Below are 20434 nucleotides of genomic sequence, written 5' to 3'. Positions count from 1 at the left end.
CCCTATACTGCACCATGGCTCTTTGTCACAGTATAATCCTTCCTCACTCACTGAGAGGCCAAGAAGGAGATTGAGAAAGAAGCAAAGGCAGGAAGAAGACATGGAATAAAAGAAGCATATTTAACAGATAAGTAGTTATAGCTCATCAACAAATTGCAACGGTGGCTAAAAGAAGTATGGAGAATGGATTTGAAGGAGGTGAGCGACGCTGAGAGGGTGTCACTAAAAAAACAGCTTGAAGGAAAGGGTATGACTCAGCTGCATAAGCAATTAGGACAAGGTGCAATTCTTAGACAGAATCCAAATTAAAGACAGGCATTTAGAAACTGTGCATGCGAGTCAGAGCACGAGGCCAGCGAGAAAAGAGAGAGAGTCAGTGACCGTGTTGTGCGGGTAGAAGAAGAGCGAAAGAAAGAGAAGGAGGGAGCCAAAATGGAAATAAGAAAAAGCAGAAGACTAAGGCAATTAGCTCATTTGAGTTGACAGAGCTGAACCAGAATGTTTGGAAGTGATAAGGTAGTGTGCAGCACAGGCAGAAAGCGAAACAACTGCATCTCCTCATCCCCCTATTAATACCACTGACACGCCATTGAACACCCTTGTTTCCAACTTAGTCATTTCTAAGCAAATACACACATACACACACAGTGGCCTGAAGCACATTTGCTAGTGCTAATGGTCTGCATAATTCAAACACAACAGAATTAGTGTTGGAATAAAAACACATTTATGCCCCCCCATGTTTACCAGCAGTTTATTTCCAAGCTGATGGTTCGAATTTGTGAGAGTGATTTGGAGGGTAATCTTCTGTGTATTAAGATAAATACTTCTTGTAAGAACACATAATTATCCACCATACAGTATAAAAACTGCTCTTAGATGTGTAACCTCTCATTCATGTGTTTTTGTGCTGAGAGCAAAATGGGTTTCAACGTGTCGTCAGTTACACAATGTGCATAATTGCCATTTATCATGCTTTCATTCACTGACAGACACTTTAATTGCGTCGTTATTGGCTCACTCATTGGAACGCACAACACAGGCCAATTCATATAATCATAAACACCTACACACATGTTTACTGCGGGTATGTATACATGTACAAAGACACATAGATGCCCTTCTTCTGCCTCCTTTCAATTTGAGTGTGGTTGTGAAACATTCCTTTATGTGAAGAATGTGTAGCAATAATTGAAAAAAAAAAAAAAAGGATATACACATGTCGTGTTTGAGCGTCAAACTGCTCGCACACTTTTCAATCACGATCTGCTGTTAACGCTGTGGATAAAATGTGGGCGCAGAAATGTTCTATACATTACTGAGATGCGCAATCAGCAAACTAATGTTTGGCCTGAATGTCTGTGCATACGACTGGTACATGTCTCTTCCTGTTATTTTTTATATTGCATTTGGAATCATAAATAAATAAATAAATAAATAAATAAGTAAGTAAGTAGTGCCAGACACAACAAACCCCGGCCCTTGCAGATACTGTAGCTTATTTTGGCATTGATCCAGCTGTTGTCATCATGTCTATGCATGTCTATGCAAATCTATTGCCTTAATAAATAAAGTAAATCAAAACAAAATTGAAGTTTTTATAGACATTTGAAATTTTGCCCATTATAAGTAAATGGGAGAAAAAAAAGATCTAAAAAATTCATTAAAAATTTTAACTTTAACCTACTTTCCTAAAAGGTAATCACATCTATTCAGGGTCACTGGCAATCTATAAACCCAATTTGGTATGAATGCAATCAATAGTTTTGCTGCTAGAGTGTTAACAAACAAATAATAAATAAATAAATAAATAAATACATACATACATACATACATACATACATACATACATAAATACATAAATACATAAACAAACAAACAAACAAACCAATAAATAAATAAATAAATAGGTAAGGCTAAAAAGGGCATCAAAATTATGCGAAGTGAAGTGAGTGTCTATGCCCAGGAACTGCCAAATAGCAGTTACATGAATAGACAGTTTAAGTAAAAAAAGTTTAATTATAACATCTTCATACACCAATGCAACATCATGTAACATGCAGCATCATGTTAGTATTACAAAATGTCAAATGATCTCCTTCCTGCACCTATTGTATTTATCTTCAATGAGGGGGTTATGTGTGGGGTTCTTTTTGCTTGTCAGCATAATTATGTAAAAATTGCTGCACCAGTTTTCAAGAAATTAGGTAGATGGGTAAGTTATGGGCAAAAAACAAAAAAGAGAACAAATGAAATGGAGCAGATACAGTAAGTAGATAGTAGATCCTGATTTTTTCCCCTTAACACAAACTGATACACAAAGAAATCCATAAGGAACTGATTCCTGCCACAAACTGCATCGCATTTTGTACACAATCTGCTCCATTGTAATGACCTATTGACAAGATTTTGTGTTAATGACATGCTCAAAACACCCATAAATTTTGCAATTTGCCCGTCTGGTGTTCCAGGCTTTTCTCTGAATTTCAGCAGACAGATTAGTCCATGAAAACTGTAGAGAATAAAGACCCTCAAGTAACAGGTCTTTAATTGACAGTGATTCATGCACACAGGGCTTTCCACAGTCACAAATCAACTCTCATGAATTCTGCCTCTTTTGCCTCTATAGCATTTCACATTAAAACACAATCAACTAAAACACCTGTCAAAATAGTGTCCAGCTGTTTATGCAGTCCAGGCTGGTCTGAAACATGTCTGATTAAAGTATAAATTGTAAAATAATTTTATTGGTTAGTCATTATTGGGATAAAAGTGAAACTATTTTTCAGATAAAACAGATTTTTATATTATTTTTATATAATTTGTATACAAAAATCTGCATGTAACATGGTGAAAAGGACACAAAAATTATGCACTACTATGTTTTCGAATATCTTTTTATTCTCTCACAGGTACATTTTGAGAATCAAAGTAAATATGCAAGGTAGAATGTTTCATAGAAATGACTGGTGTTGCAAATTCACTCGCAATGTATATGTATTTAAATGGGCAGGTTCCGTAAGTAACACGAGTGGACATGACGGGTTACATACGAAACCTGGAATGAGACTGCCGATTCATGAAAACCCACATGTCTGGATTAGAAAAACCACTAGGACCGTCAAAGTTAACATAATGCCTTGATTTATAGTGGTATATAAGACCATTTCAAGCCATGTTTTCCAGATCAAATGCACTGACACCTCGGCAGTGGTGGAGAATCCCTGCTCCATAAAGTAAAAGTCCGGCCAGGTATTGATCCTACCTATTCACTTAACACAGGTGATTCCACTAATTATCCCATCTACCTAGATGAGGGGTTGTGCTCATCAAAATGGGCTGGTTCAGTGAATGGTCTGAACAAATACATGGCAGGACTTTTATTTTATGGAGCTGGGATTCTCCACCACTGGTTATTTATGACTTAATGGGTTTTTTTTATTCCTGATTATGATTAGCCAAAAAAGTGCATATTTAAATACTACCAGAAATAAGTTTATCTTAAATTCACATAAAACAACAAAGAAGATGCTGTCTTACATGTAACAGCCACTGAAACCCAGTGGTGGAGAATCCTAGCTCCATAAAGTAAAAATCCTGCCATGTATTTGTTCCAACCATTCACTGCACCAGCCCAGTTTGATGAGCACAACTCCTCATCCAGGCAGATGGGATAACTAGTGGAATCACCTGTGTTAGGTGAACGCGTAGAACCAATACATGGCAGGACTTTTACTTTATGGAGCTGGGATTCTCCACCACTGCACTTCGGTAGCTTTTCATGTCCCAATTTTGGTCCTATTTTTGGCCCCAATATGTGATGAAAAATTCATTAGTTTTGGGATGGTGCAGAGCAAGAGAATAATTTTTTTGCATTTATCTGAGGTCATCATCCTGGGTGGAAATATATCTAAATTTCTCTTTTATTATTGGGTCTAAAAAGCTGGAAAAGTGCCAGCTACCGAAAAAAAAAAAAAAAAAAAAAAAAAAAGTTTCATGGAAAGACCCAAATACAAAGGGGACAGTTTTTCACCAAATTTATGAACATTGCCTAATTTACATCTATGCAAATGGCTCAGGTGCACCATAACACTATTTTGTCTTGACAGTAAAATTGTGAAAGTTAATTACATTTTTTGCAGGAGCTTTGTGGATTACATACAGAATTTATGACTCATTTCCACCAGTTATGGCAGTGACAGTAATATTTTTGTGGATGTGTCCCAGACTCTTACTGTCTCTCTGCACCTCTTTATGTCATTACAGCTTTAATCAGATTGTAGATAATTTGTTGAGTGTTCTTAGTTGTCAGTGCAAAACTAATCACTTAAACCATCTTATATAGTAAGATAAGTAAGAAAGTAAGTGACGGGGATTTATTTGGAAATATCATCTTAATGAACAGAACAGGTTAATGAATATAAATGGAGAGGTGGACACTGAATAAGAGTGTTGTAAGTGTGTTGCAGTACTAATGAAGGTAATTATGTGGGAATATCATTTACATTACATTTACCATACCTGCAGCTGAGGGATAAATTAAGTGGCCACTCCAAATTCCTATCCCTGAACACCATTGAACCACTTGTGTTTTTGTGCAAGAGTGCTGAATAGTACCCAACAGCAATGTGAAAGACTGTAGAGCATGCCAAGACAAGAAAATAGCTTTTCCAAGAAATATTGATTCCTGAAGTCTTCCTGAGTTAAAACATTAGTGCATATTGCATTGTGTATGGGAATATGAGCTTGTGTTCATGGTCTGAAGCACTACACTTTATGTAATTTAGAGCAGTAGTCATTTTACAAATGGTAAATTTGCTCTAAATTTGGAAGATGTGTAGTAAAACCAATATAGTATCTCATTTGTACTAAAGTGTACACGGCACACAGATTGCATGTGTAGGCAGAGACGGCCAAGAAACGAAGTTGGTGTGTCACAGGGTCTTTTTTCCCTCAATGTCCCTTTAGAGATTTAGCTAGAAACAAAAGGAAAAAAATCACTCCTCTCCTACAAGTTAACGCAGATGTAATCAACACCTTCTCCATGAGGAAACTGAACTAAATACACTGAATTTTTCTGTGCTTTTTTTTACCTTTCTCTTTACTGATACATTGACAAAAGAGTGCTTTACATTCTCTATTCTGTCGACTTTACTACATTCTATATATTTACCACAGAGAACGGCGGTACTTGTAGCATAATCTGGCCTTTTTCCATTCACCTGAATGCCTTGCACTTCAGCAGTAATTGTATATACCGTGCATAATGGCATACAGGCTTCAGAAAATTGTAGTCTATTTCCTAATTCCTAACTGTAGAAGGCAAAGGTATGGTCACCCTGTTTTGTACTTTGCCATGATTGCATTCCCATATCATTTATTTTTTAAAAACTCAGAATAAAACAAAGCTATCTCACAGACAGCAGCTCACTGAAAGAAATAATTGGACGTGTGCCTATTATTCCCACAACATTGGGCTGAAAACTGTGCGGCTCTCAAGCAGCACTTTAAATCTCCTTTTCAGCATGAGCGTCTCGATGTCTAAGATCTCACCAGACAACATCACTGACATTTCACAATTTGAGAATTTAGGCAGGTACTGGCGTTTGAGGCTCATATTTTTTTATTTTCATAGTTCTAAGTGTTAGACATACTTCAAATTATGGCACACATTATCTCGTTATATATTATGTAGAATATTATAAAAAATGAGCTAAATGTTTACTAGTTCAGAATTTATTTGACAAAGGTGTTTCCATTTCTGCTTAATGCTCACATTTTTCAAAATTTATCATTTCTACACGTATTTCAAATGTCTCAAAATACACTTTAACCCATAAAGACCCTGTGCTGTAGATGTAACCTTTCTTAAATGATTTATTACTATTTATCATCATATTATCCTCTGTATTTTGCATTTTTTTCAGTTAAAATCATGTATTTTCCTGTATTTAATTTCCTAATCATGCAGATGTTCATGGAAGATCAGATTAAAGTTAAGGGTTATTCTGTTAAAAAACAAAGAAAACTGGAAAAAAGTGACTTTTTAAGCAAAGATATCAATAACTCAACACAAAAAATATGCATCTCCATCCACTGTCATTGCTCCAAATCAATGGGTTTTACAGGTGAACCAATGTTGTAGAGGATGATGGTGTTTCCATGGTAACTACAGAGCCTCTGAATGTCCAAATGGGTCATATCTGATGACCATGAAAGGATGAATAACTATTTTACATCAATTACTTACATGTTTTGTTACAATTAGTGGATCCGAAGTTGTTAAAGATTTTAGATCAGTAGATGCTTTTGGTCACCGGTTGCTGTTTGGGTCTTTATGGGTTAAATACATTTATGGAAAGACACGGAGTGACTTGGGTGTCACACTACTTCTCCCAGCACCGCTTGCATTTGGAAACCAAGAGATGACCGCTATGTCATGAAGCAAGAATTATTCATAGTATCTATGAATATTTATCACCACTGCCAGTAATAGTAGTAGTAGGAGCTGTAATTACGCCTTAAGAAGAAAGTAAAAAAAGAGATAGGGTTGTATTATTTGGAGAAAAAAGTCAGACTACAATTATTGTTAGCAGTTTTATAATTTATATCTACTTACTTGGTTATCAATGAAAAAGATGTAAGAAAATATATGTAGTGACTTTCGGTATGCATGCTTTACACAGTACCTCTCTTTGCTTTATGTTTAACAGAACCTATTTCTTTTTTCCTTTCCTACCATTAGATCGGCTTAAATCCTCCCACTTTCAACCTTTAGTGATAATCTAATCGCAAAAAATGACATTTCAATTAATTGTGTCGCTGTTTAAACAACCCTGTTTTGTGGGTTTGAGTAGAGGACAGTGGACTGTAGTGGCTACAGGACATGCAATAGGTCAGATGCTCAGTTCTGGACACAAGGGACAGCCTGCTGCTCTTGCATGCTGTGAATTTTGAACATTTTCCCAAAGGGCAAATGAAATTTTCCAGTGTACCAGATTGTCTCTATAATTCACATTATGTGCTAGAGTATACACAATACAGTAGATAAAAAAGGCAGTAAATGGACTCACATATACTCTATATTACTGTTCATTATAAAGTTGTTAAATCTATTAAACTTAATCAATGATTTAATCAAACTAACTTGTACCGCAATTGTTTTTAACTTCATGTTATTTGTCAAATAGTATAAGTCATTGCTTTTTACACCACTCTCTTCTCTCTGCCACAGCATGAACTCATCACATACCGGCTACTGAATAAGCCCATTGAGTTTTATTTGGAGTGGCTGTCTAAGCAAGGTCCTCAAAGTAAATATGAATACAGTACATTCTGTCAGGGTCACAGTAAGCTGCCTATTCACACAGCTCCATGTCTACCACAATTTCCTCAACAGCCAATCACCATTGCACTGGAATCCAGGGAAACCATAGCAACCCTTAGGCCTTGGATGTTATTGGCATGGTCAAAGGAATTAGAGAAAAAAGAGGAGGAAGTCAAGTTTACAAAAAAAAGAGAAGTGAATCTATACAACTGCCAAAACTGCCACTGAGCTGTGGAGATTTGACTGTGAGTCTGTTGATTAACTTACTATGAGCTCAAATAGACACTGTTTTAATGAGTCATCGGCTCACAAAGCACACATAGTTCTTATGTAGATGTTAAACATTCACAGGCCTTCAGTGTGTCATGGGTTAGTTAATGGTGAGTCACACATTTCAATTCAAGAAAAAAGTTCGGTATCAGATCAGTGTGATGTATTTGCGACATCTGTACATTTAACTTCATGTTCTTGTCGGAAAATAATTACTGGCGCTCAACTCAAAAAAAAAAAAAAAAAAGAAAAAGGAAAAATCAAGCAATCTAATTCAGTATCTATAAGACACTGTCAAAACAAAAATGTAATAAAAAAAATTCAATTTACTGAAAATGTGGTTCTCTGTAATTAAGATCATGATTAATTAGTCAAATAAATATTACTAACATTAGGTGTTTCATTAAAACAAGCAACAATATAACATAAAAAAGATAGTTCTTAATTAGAATATTTTAATTTTCTAATAATTCAACAGAAATCTGTAACAGCATAGTTTTCTAACAGAATTTTATAACATGGCACAGCACAGTGAAAGTACTCATATAGATATCTTTTGTGAAATAATGAGAATTTTTTCAACTGTGACAGATTGTGTGTTCATGTACCGTAGGACTGAGCTGTCTAAAAATGTTTTCAGCTTCTTTAAACTGCAGATATTATTACAGGGCTAAGACGATGTACTTTAAAGGTGTCTCCGTTAACTATACTCGACCTTGTATAGAATATATGGTAATATGACAACAATAACTTCAGTGCGTAGTGGATGCCATTCAAACAAGGTTATATAACTGAGCTGCTAATTCTAAGAAACTGAATACCACATAGGCTACAGTGTCATCTGTCCTTGATTCATGCATTCATGTTCCTTTTTGCGTCATTTCACTTTCGTTTTTGTTGTTCCCGTTATTGTTTTTTTTTTGCCTTTCAGTGTGTGTTCATGCATCCATTTTGTGGTAACTTCCCGAACTGAGAGTGGAAGAGGTTAAAGCAGAGTTTTTCAACCTTAGGGTCAGGACCCCACGTAGGATCATCTTAAATTCAAATGGGGTCACCTGAAATTTCTAGTAATTGATAAAAATAAAAAAAAAAATAAAAACTTAATAATAAAAAATACATGGTGAGTTGAGAGACAATCATAATACATAAAATACAAACTGTGAAGCTGAAACTGAAGCACTGTGGGACTGTTTATCTATCAAATGTTCATTGTGGTCAGTTTCAGATGCTGCAGCTCTTTCATAATTCATAGTTTGAGTTATTGTTCGTTCAGTATTAATTGTCAGCCTTGTAAATCCAAGCTGGACTGACTGTACATATCCTGACCAAGGAAAATAAAATTCTCACTTTGTGCAGTAATCTACACCTGGCTTTTCTGCCTCAGTCCACAATAATATACATTATATAGACTAAATGTCATCTAAAATTAATGTTTATTTGCGATATAGTATAGCTAACTATTACATGATCAAAAACAAATTAATTTTAGGAAAAAAAATGTCTCCGTTTTGAATGTCTGGGGTCACCAGAAATTTGTGATGTTAAAATGGAGTCACAAGCCAAAAAAGGTTGAGAACCACTGGGTTAAAGTAACAGAGCAGAGGTTGTGAGTGCTAAGGAGGACACACGAACACACACACAGGAAAAGATAAAGAAAGACAGACTAACTGACTGGCAGAGAAAGGGACCTCCAGGAACAACTTCCAGCTGCCACTCCTTATCCAGAGCGGCGCTAGTAAGAAGTGAACACACTGGCCCACATTAAACTGACATGTACAGTTCAGTAGGGTGTAGACAGTGTGTCTGCTTAAAGCCAATACAGTAGCCATGACTTTTATATGACCCCCAAAAAACCACCAAAGTCAGTATTTTACATAATGTTTTAATTGTTAAATGTAAATAAGAAAAGATAGTGCATGTACTGTATGTATGTGTGTGAAAAAGCATGGTGTTGTATTTGTTTAACCTACAGTGATTTAGGGCAGACGTGAGAGGTTCAAAATTAATGTCCTTGTCTGTGAAACTGAGGTCAGCTGCATGACAGAAAGTAGGCATCAGCCGAAATGTGTTCATACTCTCGAAGGACTAATTTTTGTTACAGTGTCATTTATTTGAGAGGAAGGTCATCGACTGCAAACAGCCATGTAGAAGAACTGGGAAGCATCAAAGGCTTATGATATCTGAGCTGCAATTCACGAAACATGAAAGGCCCCTTTATTCTGTATTTTGCTGAAGTCATTTAAAAAGTGATTTTGCAAAAATTATGACACGTCATTCCTTTTTTTTTTTACCCATGAAGACCCAAACATTCACTGGTAACCAAAATTATCTACTGATCTAAACTGTTTAATAACTGTTGATCCATTAATCCTATCAACACATGTAAATAATTGGTGTAAAATGCAGTTTTTCATCTTTTCGTGGCCATCAGATATAACCCATTTGGACGTTCAGAGGCTTTCTTAGTGAACGCGGAAACACCGTCATCTTCTACAACATTGATTCACCAGTAAAACCCATGGAGTTGGATCAATGACAGTAGATGGAGACACTGGGTTTATATTCAGTTAATGATATATTTTACTAAGAAAAGTCCCATTTCTTTAGTTTTCTCTGTTTTTGATATAATAACCAACAACTTTAATCTGAGCTTTTATGGATTTCTATATGATCAGTACATTAAATACAGGAAAATACCTGTTTTATATTTAAGAATGTAAATACAGAACATAATATTAGAATAAATGGTGATAAATCAGTTAAGGTTAAAAATAGAGAAAAAAAATCATTTGAGCAATTTCACAAAAGGGTCTTTATGGGTTAAGGTGCATACAATATATATATTTTTTTAGTTAATGTAGGGAAAGTGGTAAATTCGAAAAGTAAATAAGTAAAAAAAAAAAAAGCTACCAAACACTGAACAGAAAAATCTAACTATTCCAAACAAGTAATTATTTTTGGTAATCCAAATGTGTGGGCAGCGGCAGTTTCCTCCTGTATCCCATTGTTGTTGTCTAACTTTGCCTTGATCCATTGCCGTGGGCCAGTTTTGTTAAAATAAATTAACCACACTGATTGTTCTGAAGTTTAGATTTTTGATGCTGATTAAAATCAACTTTTTCAAATGTGCCCGTCCCATTGTTCTTTTTAAACATTTATTTTAGACTGTTTCATTTTCTTGTACTACACTTTTAGATATATGCAGCGTTTATCAAATTTATTAGATCACCATTCAGTGTCAGGTTTATGACACAGCTGCCTTAAATTAACAGCATTTTTAAAAATAGTTAATACAGCATTATGTAGAATCTGTGAAACAATATTTTTCATGCCAAAATATAATTATTGTCATCCATGAATTTACTGTTTCATAAAAAAAGAAGTACTAAAGCACATTATTTCTTCATTAAGATGTTAAATTATACTTATTTACTTGTATTTCTGAAAAAAAGAGTATCAGTGGTTGAATGTTATGCTTGACTAATTTCTGACAGAAGCCCAGTGAGCCGGCTCAAATTTGTTAATAAAAGGTGAATTCAGTGTGAAATTCCTCATTCCTGTTGAAAATAGTAAAATGAGCTTAGTGAAAATGACAGAGTCCACATTAAAGCTTTTCATGATACTGGTGTTTCCTGAGACAAATAGGGAAAGATGGTGTAATAAATGTGTTAAGTACAGTATAAATTAAGAAACAGTCTTACTTTTAAAATAAAAATAGATCACTCACTGTAGAATTTAAGAAGGTCCATGTGTTTGTCATTTTAGAGAAGTACTCTCAGGCTAGATCTATGTCTAGCTGTATGAGCGTAGGGTCAACTAATCATGTGTCAAGAGAGATATGACTATTGAATCTTGGTCATATCTCTATCTCTCTAAGAGGAGCAGAGATCATTTTTCACATTCCCTTTGAGGGCAAAAAAAAAAGGCATCAGTCAGTGAGAAAACTGTGACAGGACTGCTGTGGCCTGCCACCTGAGCAACACTTCTTACTGTTGGAGACTTCATTAACAGATATGGATCTGTAGGCAGGACTTGTTCCCGACAAACCCTTAACCTTACAGAACGCTAGCCGTAGAGCCTTATCCCCAGCTCCTTTCCTGTTGTCTCCCTGCAGATGCTATCAAGTTTGAGTGAGACAAACTATATAGTGGCAGCTTATCCATTCTTTTTACCTTTAATGTCCCCTGTCAATATGGATAGCATTAGCCTCTGACACACTGCTTACTTCAAAAAGATGTATCACATCTTTGGCTGGAGCTTCATCAGTAACCCATTGGCTGAAAATCAATAGTAGAAAAAAAAAAATCTGTGACAGTTCCTGTGCCAAACATATACCAGGAAAAAGAGAATGAGGGAGAAGGAGAAGAAGAGAGTGAAACTGCTTTTTTTTTTTTTTTTTAAACACAAACTATATGCTGTATTGAGGGGGTTTCAGTCAATGATTTTAAGTCAATTAGCAAGTGATGAGGGAGGGGACAAAGAAAGGGAGATGGCAGCAGTTGTGACAATACATTTTCACAGCTCATTTGCAACAAGGCAACATACAGCCAAATATTCAAAGCATATGACTGAGTCAGCTGTTGGAGATAAGTCAGCAGCCACCCCAGAGAAAAGATTCATATTAACCCTCCTGATGTTGTCAGAAAAGAACTATTGTCTGGGCTCTTGTTTTTCAAAGTTAACACAAAAGCCATTCCACTTGAGCCCTCTGCCTTTCACCCACGACACTGGTGCAGAAAACTTGAATCGACTGAATGGTTGATAGTATTATGCTAATTCTGGACCTGCCTCCCCTTTTGCTGTTAATGCTGAAGAGCAGGAGGGGAAGAAAAAGAAGAAAGGAAGTAGTTGTCAGTGTTCCGGCATGTTGCTGGTTATCGGGCACATTAAAGACTAAACAAACAACCAATAGCCTCTTATGAAGCTGCTGAACGGCCAGAGACATGCTGTGCTGGGAAAATAATAAGAGTCTGCTCTTTTTCAACCCACACATACTGTAACAACCAAGAACATTCTGTTTTGTAAAATCAAAGAGCAGCCATCACATGCTGGCGATGACTGAATATTCAGTGGTGGATTGCACTCATATTTTCTTGAGGAAACTGAAGAAACACTTGACACAGTCCTAGGATTTCCATCTGCTTGTCGAGGCCCACCTGTACTCACTCACACTGCCAGGTGTGCTGGCAGGAAACACTAACACTTCTTCATCCATCCATTTAGAGGTGAGGAAACCTCCAAGAAGAAGATGTCAAGAGAGGTATTCCCTTAGTGCATACAATATGTTCTAATATTTCAGATCAGTGCCCTGATATACCCCTACATTTATTTGCAGAACACCCTTAATTAAACAACACATACATTAAAAAATCTCCAGAAAAACTGACTCCCACTCAACCTGTACACCAGACTGTTACATAATTGCTGTGCTTGTTTTGTTTTACTGCACCAGAAGGGTACCTACTGTAATGCAGTCATGTAACTAAATGTCAGAGAAAGTACGTATCTACATGTAAGTGTGTGTTATACATCTATATATAGTAAAGTAACATAATGCCATTCTGTGCCTCACGGCATATTATTAACCTCTTTCTTGATGGTACAGGAGTTCTCGTCTGGAGGTTTCAAATAAACCCTGAAGATTACAAATGAAGTTTGTGTCAACTCCCTATGCTCCATAATTATCACAAGGGTTGTTCAGTAATTTCTTCTTGTTCTTCTGTAAAGCTTTAACTGGATTGTACTGTAGATTAAGCTTTTGTACATGTAACCCATATGATTTTTATAGCATTTGTGTAAGTGTTCCCGACATACATGTGACTGGTGTCTGACCACGTGAAAGGCAGCAGTGTAAGGTTATAGGTGAGGCTTTTCAGACATCACAAAGACTAAACACACTTTCTGTTTTATGATCGCTATCATTTCAATTGCCTGACATCATATTTATTTATATTGTTCAGAAATGCACTGACACATACAGCATCTGAAAAAATAGATAATAAAAATCTATCAGCGTTCTTGTCATTAGATGATATATTATGGATGTATTTGCTTTGCAGAAGCTGACTTGTGTTTCTCATAGCATAATGAATCACACATATGTTTTTTTTTTTTTCAGATTTGGTATGATTTGTTCGTTTTCTGTTTTGTTTTTTTCACTTGATCAATGTCAGATTTAGATAAGAAATCAAACCTGTAGGTGAACATGTAAGGAAAAGAAACCCACAAACTGTAGAACTGTGGGATACATGTATTTTTTCCCCTTCACAGTCACTGAGAAATCAATGTTAAGAACTAAGCTGAGGCATCAAAGACCAACAGCCTATCTGACCTGCATAGAGCCCCACTGTGGGGTATAATGCAGCATTGTACACCAGTTACTTAAAGACCCATTCATGCAGACACTAAGTAAATGCATAGGACCGTAAGATGGGGGATTTGGGGAAGGATTACAATACTGCCTCCAGCCTTTACGATTAAACAACTTACACACAAATGGAAATATATAGATAATTAAAAGAAACATCAGATGAAACTGTTTCTGATTAGAGAAATACAAACCAAAGGTTTTTTTATTTTTCATAGCCTCCTTTGTCTCTCCATAAAAATAGTGTTGCTCAAAATAAACTGTTAAAATAAAAAGAAAAACAAAGACAGTTTTCAATGTAGTCCATGGAAAAGCCCCAGTATCAGACATTCATTTTGTTTCATTTCAGTCCACTCGTTTTGTTTCTCCGAAAGCTTAACGGTCAGCAAAGCCCTGTATCACTGCACCACATGTCTGTTCCTTCTGAAAAATTAGCATCAGAATGAGCCCTTGCAGAGACAAGTCAGGCAACTGCTGTAATGCATTACTAAATTAGCCCTAAACACTACACAAGCCATTAAGAAGCATGTCAAAACCTAATGGACAAGAAGTAATACAAAATGCAACCAATAACAGAACAAAGTATTTGCAACAACTGTTATTAGCCTGCACGTCATCTTTGAACCAGTGGGGAATCATGTGCACACTAAAGAAATATGTTTAGATACGCTACAACTTAGAAGCACTGGCATTGTCAAATAAACGCAGCTTAGCTCCAGCGAACAGAGGGTTAAACCTTAGCTGCAGAAATTCACTGCAGTCCAAAAGCATTTGGCTGATAGCTACTGAACAGCACATTCTATCTGTGCCATTACACTGCTATCCTTGGACAAATGTTTCTATCTATCTAGATTTTGCTGTGTGTGTGTCATTTTGTGGTCCTTAGTCTAGAAATACCATTTTATTGCATATAATATTTGGCACAGTAAAAACTGGAGCTTAATTCTGGGGCTGCATTTAGAAACTGGTGCTTGTATAAAGAGTTTTTTTCTTTTTTTCAATGCATCCTAAATATGAAGAAAACAAACTAAATGCCTCTTATCCTGCTTTAGACATACATACCACCTTCTATAATCAATCACAAAAGCAACTCGGTTTCTTTGTCTTTTTTAAATAGAAGTTATTAGAAAATAGTTTCAAATTACTCTCTCTTTTCTAATATAATCTGCAAGTCTCACCACTGCCTGACGGTAGTTTCATATATATTCATATATATATATATATATATATATATATATATATATATATATATATATATATATATATTTGTATTTTTTCATATTTATATACGTATGTATAGGCATGTACAAGAAACAAAAAACTGTCTCTGTTTTGCACTTCTGTACAAAAGAAAGTTACCGTTTTGTTCTTTGTGCATTCTATTGCATGGACTGGTGAGCAGAGTGGAGAGCAGAGGTTTTGGGCAGAGTCAGATAGATCCATAAAGAGCATTACTCAGATTTGGGTCTCTTGAACCTTATCCTTCCCATGAGTTGTCTTAATGACGTAAGGATCAGCAATGGTGCTGATGTGGCTGTGATGCTGTCTGACTGAACGATGAAGAGAGTTCTGGGTCCAGTGGGCTCCATAGCCCCCTTGACGCGATGAAGAGGAGGAGGACACATACCCAGGCTTAAAGGTGTTGCTGTTGTGTTCCACTAATGTAGGCAGTACCAACCCTGTGTCATCAGAGCCACTAGATCCAGAGGTGGGTGGTGGAACTGGAGGAACTTCTTCCTCCATTTGAATGATTTCTATGGTCCTGACTGCCGCCACCGTGCTCCTCTGTTGATGTCGTTTACGCAACTTATAGAATGCTATCAACATGGCAGCTGCCAGCAAGGTAACAGCAACAAAACAGCCAATGATGATTTTGGTGGTCTTCATCACCTCATCCAGGCTGGCAGCTGGCCCACTAGGGATTCTGGCAGTGGGGATTGACACCTGCCGTGGAGTCTGAGTGTTTTGGAACAGTACAGTAGGTGTGGAGATGAAGACAGGCTGAAACACAGAAGGTGACGCGGGGACTGTAGGCTTGGGTTTAGGGGTCTCCTCCACTGTCGGCTCTAAAACCTCTACTGTTACTGTGGTAAAGTAGGACAGATTAGATGTGTTGAGTTCAGCATTGCTAACATTTAGGTACGCTGAGGCATTGGAATTTCCAGCCATGTTGCTCACCATGCAGGTGTAGATGCCAGTATCTGAGGGGAGAACATTGGAGAAGTTGAGTGTTCCATCATTAAGGACAGATATCCGCGGGTGAGCTGAACCATGGGTCAATACAGTGCCATTAGGGAGAAGCCATCGTACTGAGCTCATAGCAGCTGTGCGACATTTCAGTTCTGCCACCCTTGCTGCTGAAATGTTCAGATCTCTTGGGGCATCAAGTATGAATGGTGCAGAGCACTGAAAGGTGGTCTGATCAACTTCCACTAGGTATCTTCCTCTCATGTGGATCGGGGTGTGGCAGCGTCCACAGCATGTGGAATTTGTGGGAATGTATTCTCTGAGCCACCAGGAGAGCCACACTACATCACAGTCACATCGCCAGGGGTTGTGGTGCAGGTGTAGCTCCACCAGGTACTGTAGAGGGGTGAAGAGGTTGTGGGGGAGGGATGACAGGTTGTTATGGGCTAAATTCAGCTCCACCAAGGCTGTATTGTCATCAAATGCATTCCTCTCAATGGTAGTGATCGCAGAGTTCATAATCCACAGTTTACGTAAATTCTTGAGTCCACGGAAGGCCCCAGGCTTCAGTTCAGGGAAAACATTCTCCGAAATCTCTAGTTCCTCTAATCCCACTAGAGGTGAAAGTTGAGGAAACTCCCTCAGGTTGCACATCCCCAAGTTGAGGTACTTGAGGTTTTGAAGGCCCTCAAATGCCCCATCGGAGATGTACTCCAATTTCCTCAATTCTCCCAGATCCAGTCTCATGAGGGAGGGGACACGGTTGAAGGCATTTGATGGAATGCGCTCAATGGGATTGTTTCTAAGCCACAACTCTCTCAACTTTGACAGGTACTCAAAAGCCCCACTGGGAATGACAGTCAGTCTATTGTCAAACAGCTCCAGTGTGTTCAGACTGGTCAAACCATAAAAGGCCCCCACTTCAATCTGTCGGATGGCATTCCTGCCCAACTGCAGTACCTCCAGGTGATGCAGATGCCTGAAGGTATCAGCCTGTATGGTCTCTATGCTGTTTTCCATCAAGTTCAGGTACCTGGTCTTGGTAGGGATGTTGGGAGGAACTCTCACCAGGCCTCTGCGGGTGCACACCACCTTGCTGAGCTGGTTAGTACAGGAGCACACACCTGGACAGTTCTGTGGGTTAGCCGAGCCCACTGCAGGGCCTGTGGATTGGCACATACTGAGAGCAGGCACCATGAGGGAGAGCACGGCGAGCAAGGCTGCGTTCCAGGTAGGCTGCACACTAACCTGGCCCAGAGGACTCATGGTGTGGAGGGCTCATTATTCTGCATGGTAGGGGGAGATGGCACACACCGGAGGACAGACCACCTTAGCCTGGCTGGAGCAACTCAGTGCTCCCAAGTTCCATCGACAGTGTAGGAAGATGCTACATGAAATCGGAGTGAAGGGAAGAAGGGAAAAGAGAAAGAAAAAGGACAGAATAAGAGTGATTTTACCGAGAGAAGCAGAAAAGCAAAAGCACTGCAGCATTATAAGAACAATGTTCATTATTAGTGTCAGTGACATACCTCATTAGTTTGAAAGTAGTCCTTTTTCCTCTTTTCAGATGTGAAAAACAACAGTTTTACTTCTCATTCATTTATAATTCCATTCCATGGAAAGACAAGAGATAGATGTTTTCTTGTTTTCCCTTTCTGAAAAAGTGAGGTGGCCCTCTATTAGCCAAGGGTACAAAATGGCTCCTGGTATTAAAGACTGAAAGCAGCATGGAAAGCACTCACAGGCAGATGTAAGGCCAGGAAGGCTTGGCAGGTACGTGGATCCCTTCTGCCCTTACTAACAGCCCTCGTGCCAGGCTGCAGATCCTAAAATGCAGTTCCACTTTGGATAAATCACAATGATCCATAGCACAGTTAAACACAGAGGAGGAGAGAAGAAGTGACCAATAAAAATAAATGAAAATCCTCAGTTCTGTCGGCTCCTGATACATGTGTTGGCTTGTCGGCTGGTCGCCTGTTTGGTGGTAAGACCTCCCTCACTGTGACTTTGCCAAGGGCTAGTCAGTCGCTGATTAGCCCCGTTGTGACAGAGACTGAGAGACAGAAAAAGGCTAAAGAACTCCCGGCACAGTCATCCCCCTCTCCTCTCCTCCTCTGTGTTCCTCTCGCTTCCTCCCAATGTTGGGCTGGCCCTGGTCAGAGCAGCTGCAGGCTGCCGTGTGCACAGTTAGCAGTAATCCGTCTATTCCTCCTAGGGGGAGGGGGGGTTGGGGGTGGTGGGAGAGATGGTGGCGCTGGATGGGGGGTGGAGAAGGGGATGCACTGCACTGCTGGAGCTTCGCAAAAGGCTGTTGGAAGAGAGAGAGCACTCTTGTCCTCTTCTGCAATGAGTGTAAAGAGAGAGGTTGCTGCTTGGAGGATGTGTGAGGAGATGGGCTCCGTATCTGTATCCATAAACAGAGAAAGGTATTACAGATTCTTCTCTCCGCTCGCCGTTTGTCCCCTTGGCTGTCTCCTGCAGTGTTCTTCTGCTTGCTTATTTGTTAGTTCTTTTTCCAGGGCTGAGGTAGTAAGTTGTGGCAGTTAGCCATGTGTGTGGCTGTCAGACTTGCGGCTGGCTGGTGGACTACTGCAGTAGCCAGAGTAGAACAGAGAGAGAGAGGGAAAGAGAGACAGAGACAGTAAGGGAGAGATTGAGAGAGAAAGAGAGAGAGAACCAGTGACAGATCAAGAGCAAAAGAAAGACAGAGTGTGCGAAAGAGACAGTGTGTGAGAGACAGAGAGATGGAGAGGAGGACGCACGCGAGCACTCAAACAGGCAGCCCACCGTCACAGTAGCAGCAGGAGCAGCATTCTAATCCACATCTCCTCTTCTTGTTTATTCTCCAATCTCTCTCTTTTCTCTGTTCCCCCCGCCGATGTGTGTCGGTGTTGCAGGCAGCTAAGATGCTCGCTCTGCCCCCTCCCTTTGTCCTTCAGTGGGAACGTGAATGTACTGCTGACGCACTCCTCTCAGCTGCTCAGCCAGCCTCAGAGCAGTGCATTGGTTTGATGCAGTGTTCCTGTGTATTAACACATTCAACCTCCCCTCCTCCCCTATCCCTCCTTCTCCCTCCCCTCACTGTAACTATCTTCTCCTGTCATTCTCTCTCTCTTTCTGTCTTTGTCTCATGTGTTCTGTCCCTCACCCTCTTTCTTTACTCTCACTCTCTAGATCACTTTACCTGTGCCGATCTTCCCCCCTCTCTCAGTCTCCGAACAACCCAGAGCCTATCATTAAAATTCAAACACTCATTCTGATGTATCATAAAGATGCAAGAGGTCAGACTTTCTACTCCAACTCCAGAGTGGTTGTGTGTTCTCTGTCTTTCTGTCTCAAGAGCGCAGCAGTGCGCCAGTGTTTTCCAGTGGAGATGCGGCTTGCTGCTATTTCTCACCTCTTGTAAGGCACAGTTTGGTAAGTGTCTCCCTCATGCATTATTACCAGATGGGAAAAACAGACCTGTGTGTTATATCTGCTTTTCCTAGTTTGCCAGTTGGTAGAGGATTTTTATATATGTGTGCATTTTGGAGGTGTGAGGTTGGGTTGGGGGGTCCGTGACATCATAGAAGACTGAAATGCTGACTCTGCTCCTCTGTGTCTGCTGGGCAGTCTTCTCTTCAGGGAGGAGAAAGATGAAAGAGCTTGCACAGAGTTATCTCTTAGAAAGATGAGAGAGAAAGACAGAGAGATAGAGGAAAAGAGACTTACCAAGAGTGGGGTGGGGGAGAGATGAGGCAGGGTAGGAGGAGATATATCCACGTCCTTGGTGAAATAGGGGAAAGGAGCCTATAGAAAGAAGAAAGAAATGAGATAAATAGGGATAGAGAAGAAGAATGAGGGAGACAGATGAGGGAATGTACTGCATATTAGCCTCCTCAGTAAAATGACAGAGAAAGGCAGAGAAAAAGAAGGATGTGGATTAGAGGTGAGGAGTAGGAGGGACGAGAAGAGTGTTGATCGTGTTGGATTAAGCATCATTTGAATGCAGGGAAGAAGTCTCCTTCTCTGCCTTTAGTTAATGACCACGTTCTAGCTTGCTCTTCCTTCTTGTTTCCTATCACAAGTAGAATGCCATTGGGACTGGGGTCTGTAGTGGAAAAAAAATAATTCCATGCAAATTGTCCTGTCCAGTTTTGACTCCAATATATTAGATGAAGAGAACACTGCTTGAATTGAAAATTCTATGTTGTAAACACATTATTGAAAAATTAATGTATGTGCACAGTGGCCCATAAAGGGGATTAACTGATACCGCATCTAATCTAAACAGATGCAAGATA

The 20434-nt window shown here is 38.9% G+C and overlaps 1 protein-coding gene across 1 annotated transcript; it reads right to left on the bottom strand.

Annotated features, from left to right (window-relative positions):
• Nucleotides 1-13699: 13699 nt before the first annotated feature.
• On the bottom strand, nt 13700-19132 carry lrrc4.2 (leucine rich repeat containing 4.2). The gene is made up of 3 exons (XM_030137379.1): nt 17894-19132; nt 17681-17806; nt 13700-17538 (listed from the first exon to the last, which is right to left on the bottom strand). Exon 3 carries the CDS (start codon nt 17415-17417, stop codon nt 15420-15422), a length of 1998 nt encoding a protein of 665 aa, XP_029993239.1. The 5' UTR covers nt 17418-17538; nt 17681-17806; nt 17894-19132; the 3' UTR covers nt 13700-15419.
• Between the last annotated feature and the right edge of the window lie 1302 nt (nt 19133-20434).

The sequence above is a fragment of the Sphaeramia orbicularis genome, chromosome 6, assembly GCF_902148855.1.
Source record: "Sphaeramia orbicularis chromosome 6, fSphaOr1.1, whole genome shotgun sequence".
Taxonomy (NCBI): Eukaryota; Metazoa; Chordata; class Actinopteri; order Kurtiformes; family Apogonidae; genus Sphaeramia; species Sphaeramia orbicularis.
This window is presented reverse-complemented; position numbering and strand designations above follow the sequence as displayed.

Excerpts from the sequence above, each read along its gene's own strand:
- lrrc4.2 (XM_030137379.1), bottom strand. The coding sequence starts at position 17,417 with ATGAGTCCTCTGGGCCAGGTTAGTGTGCAGCCTACCTGGAACGCAGCC.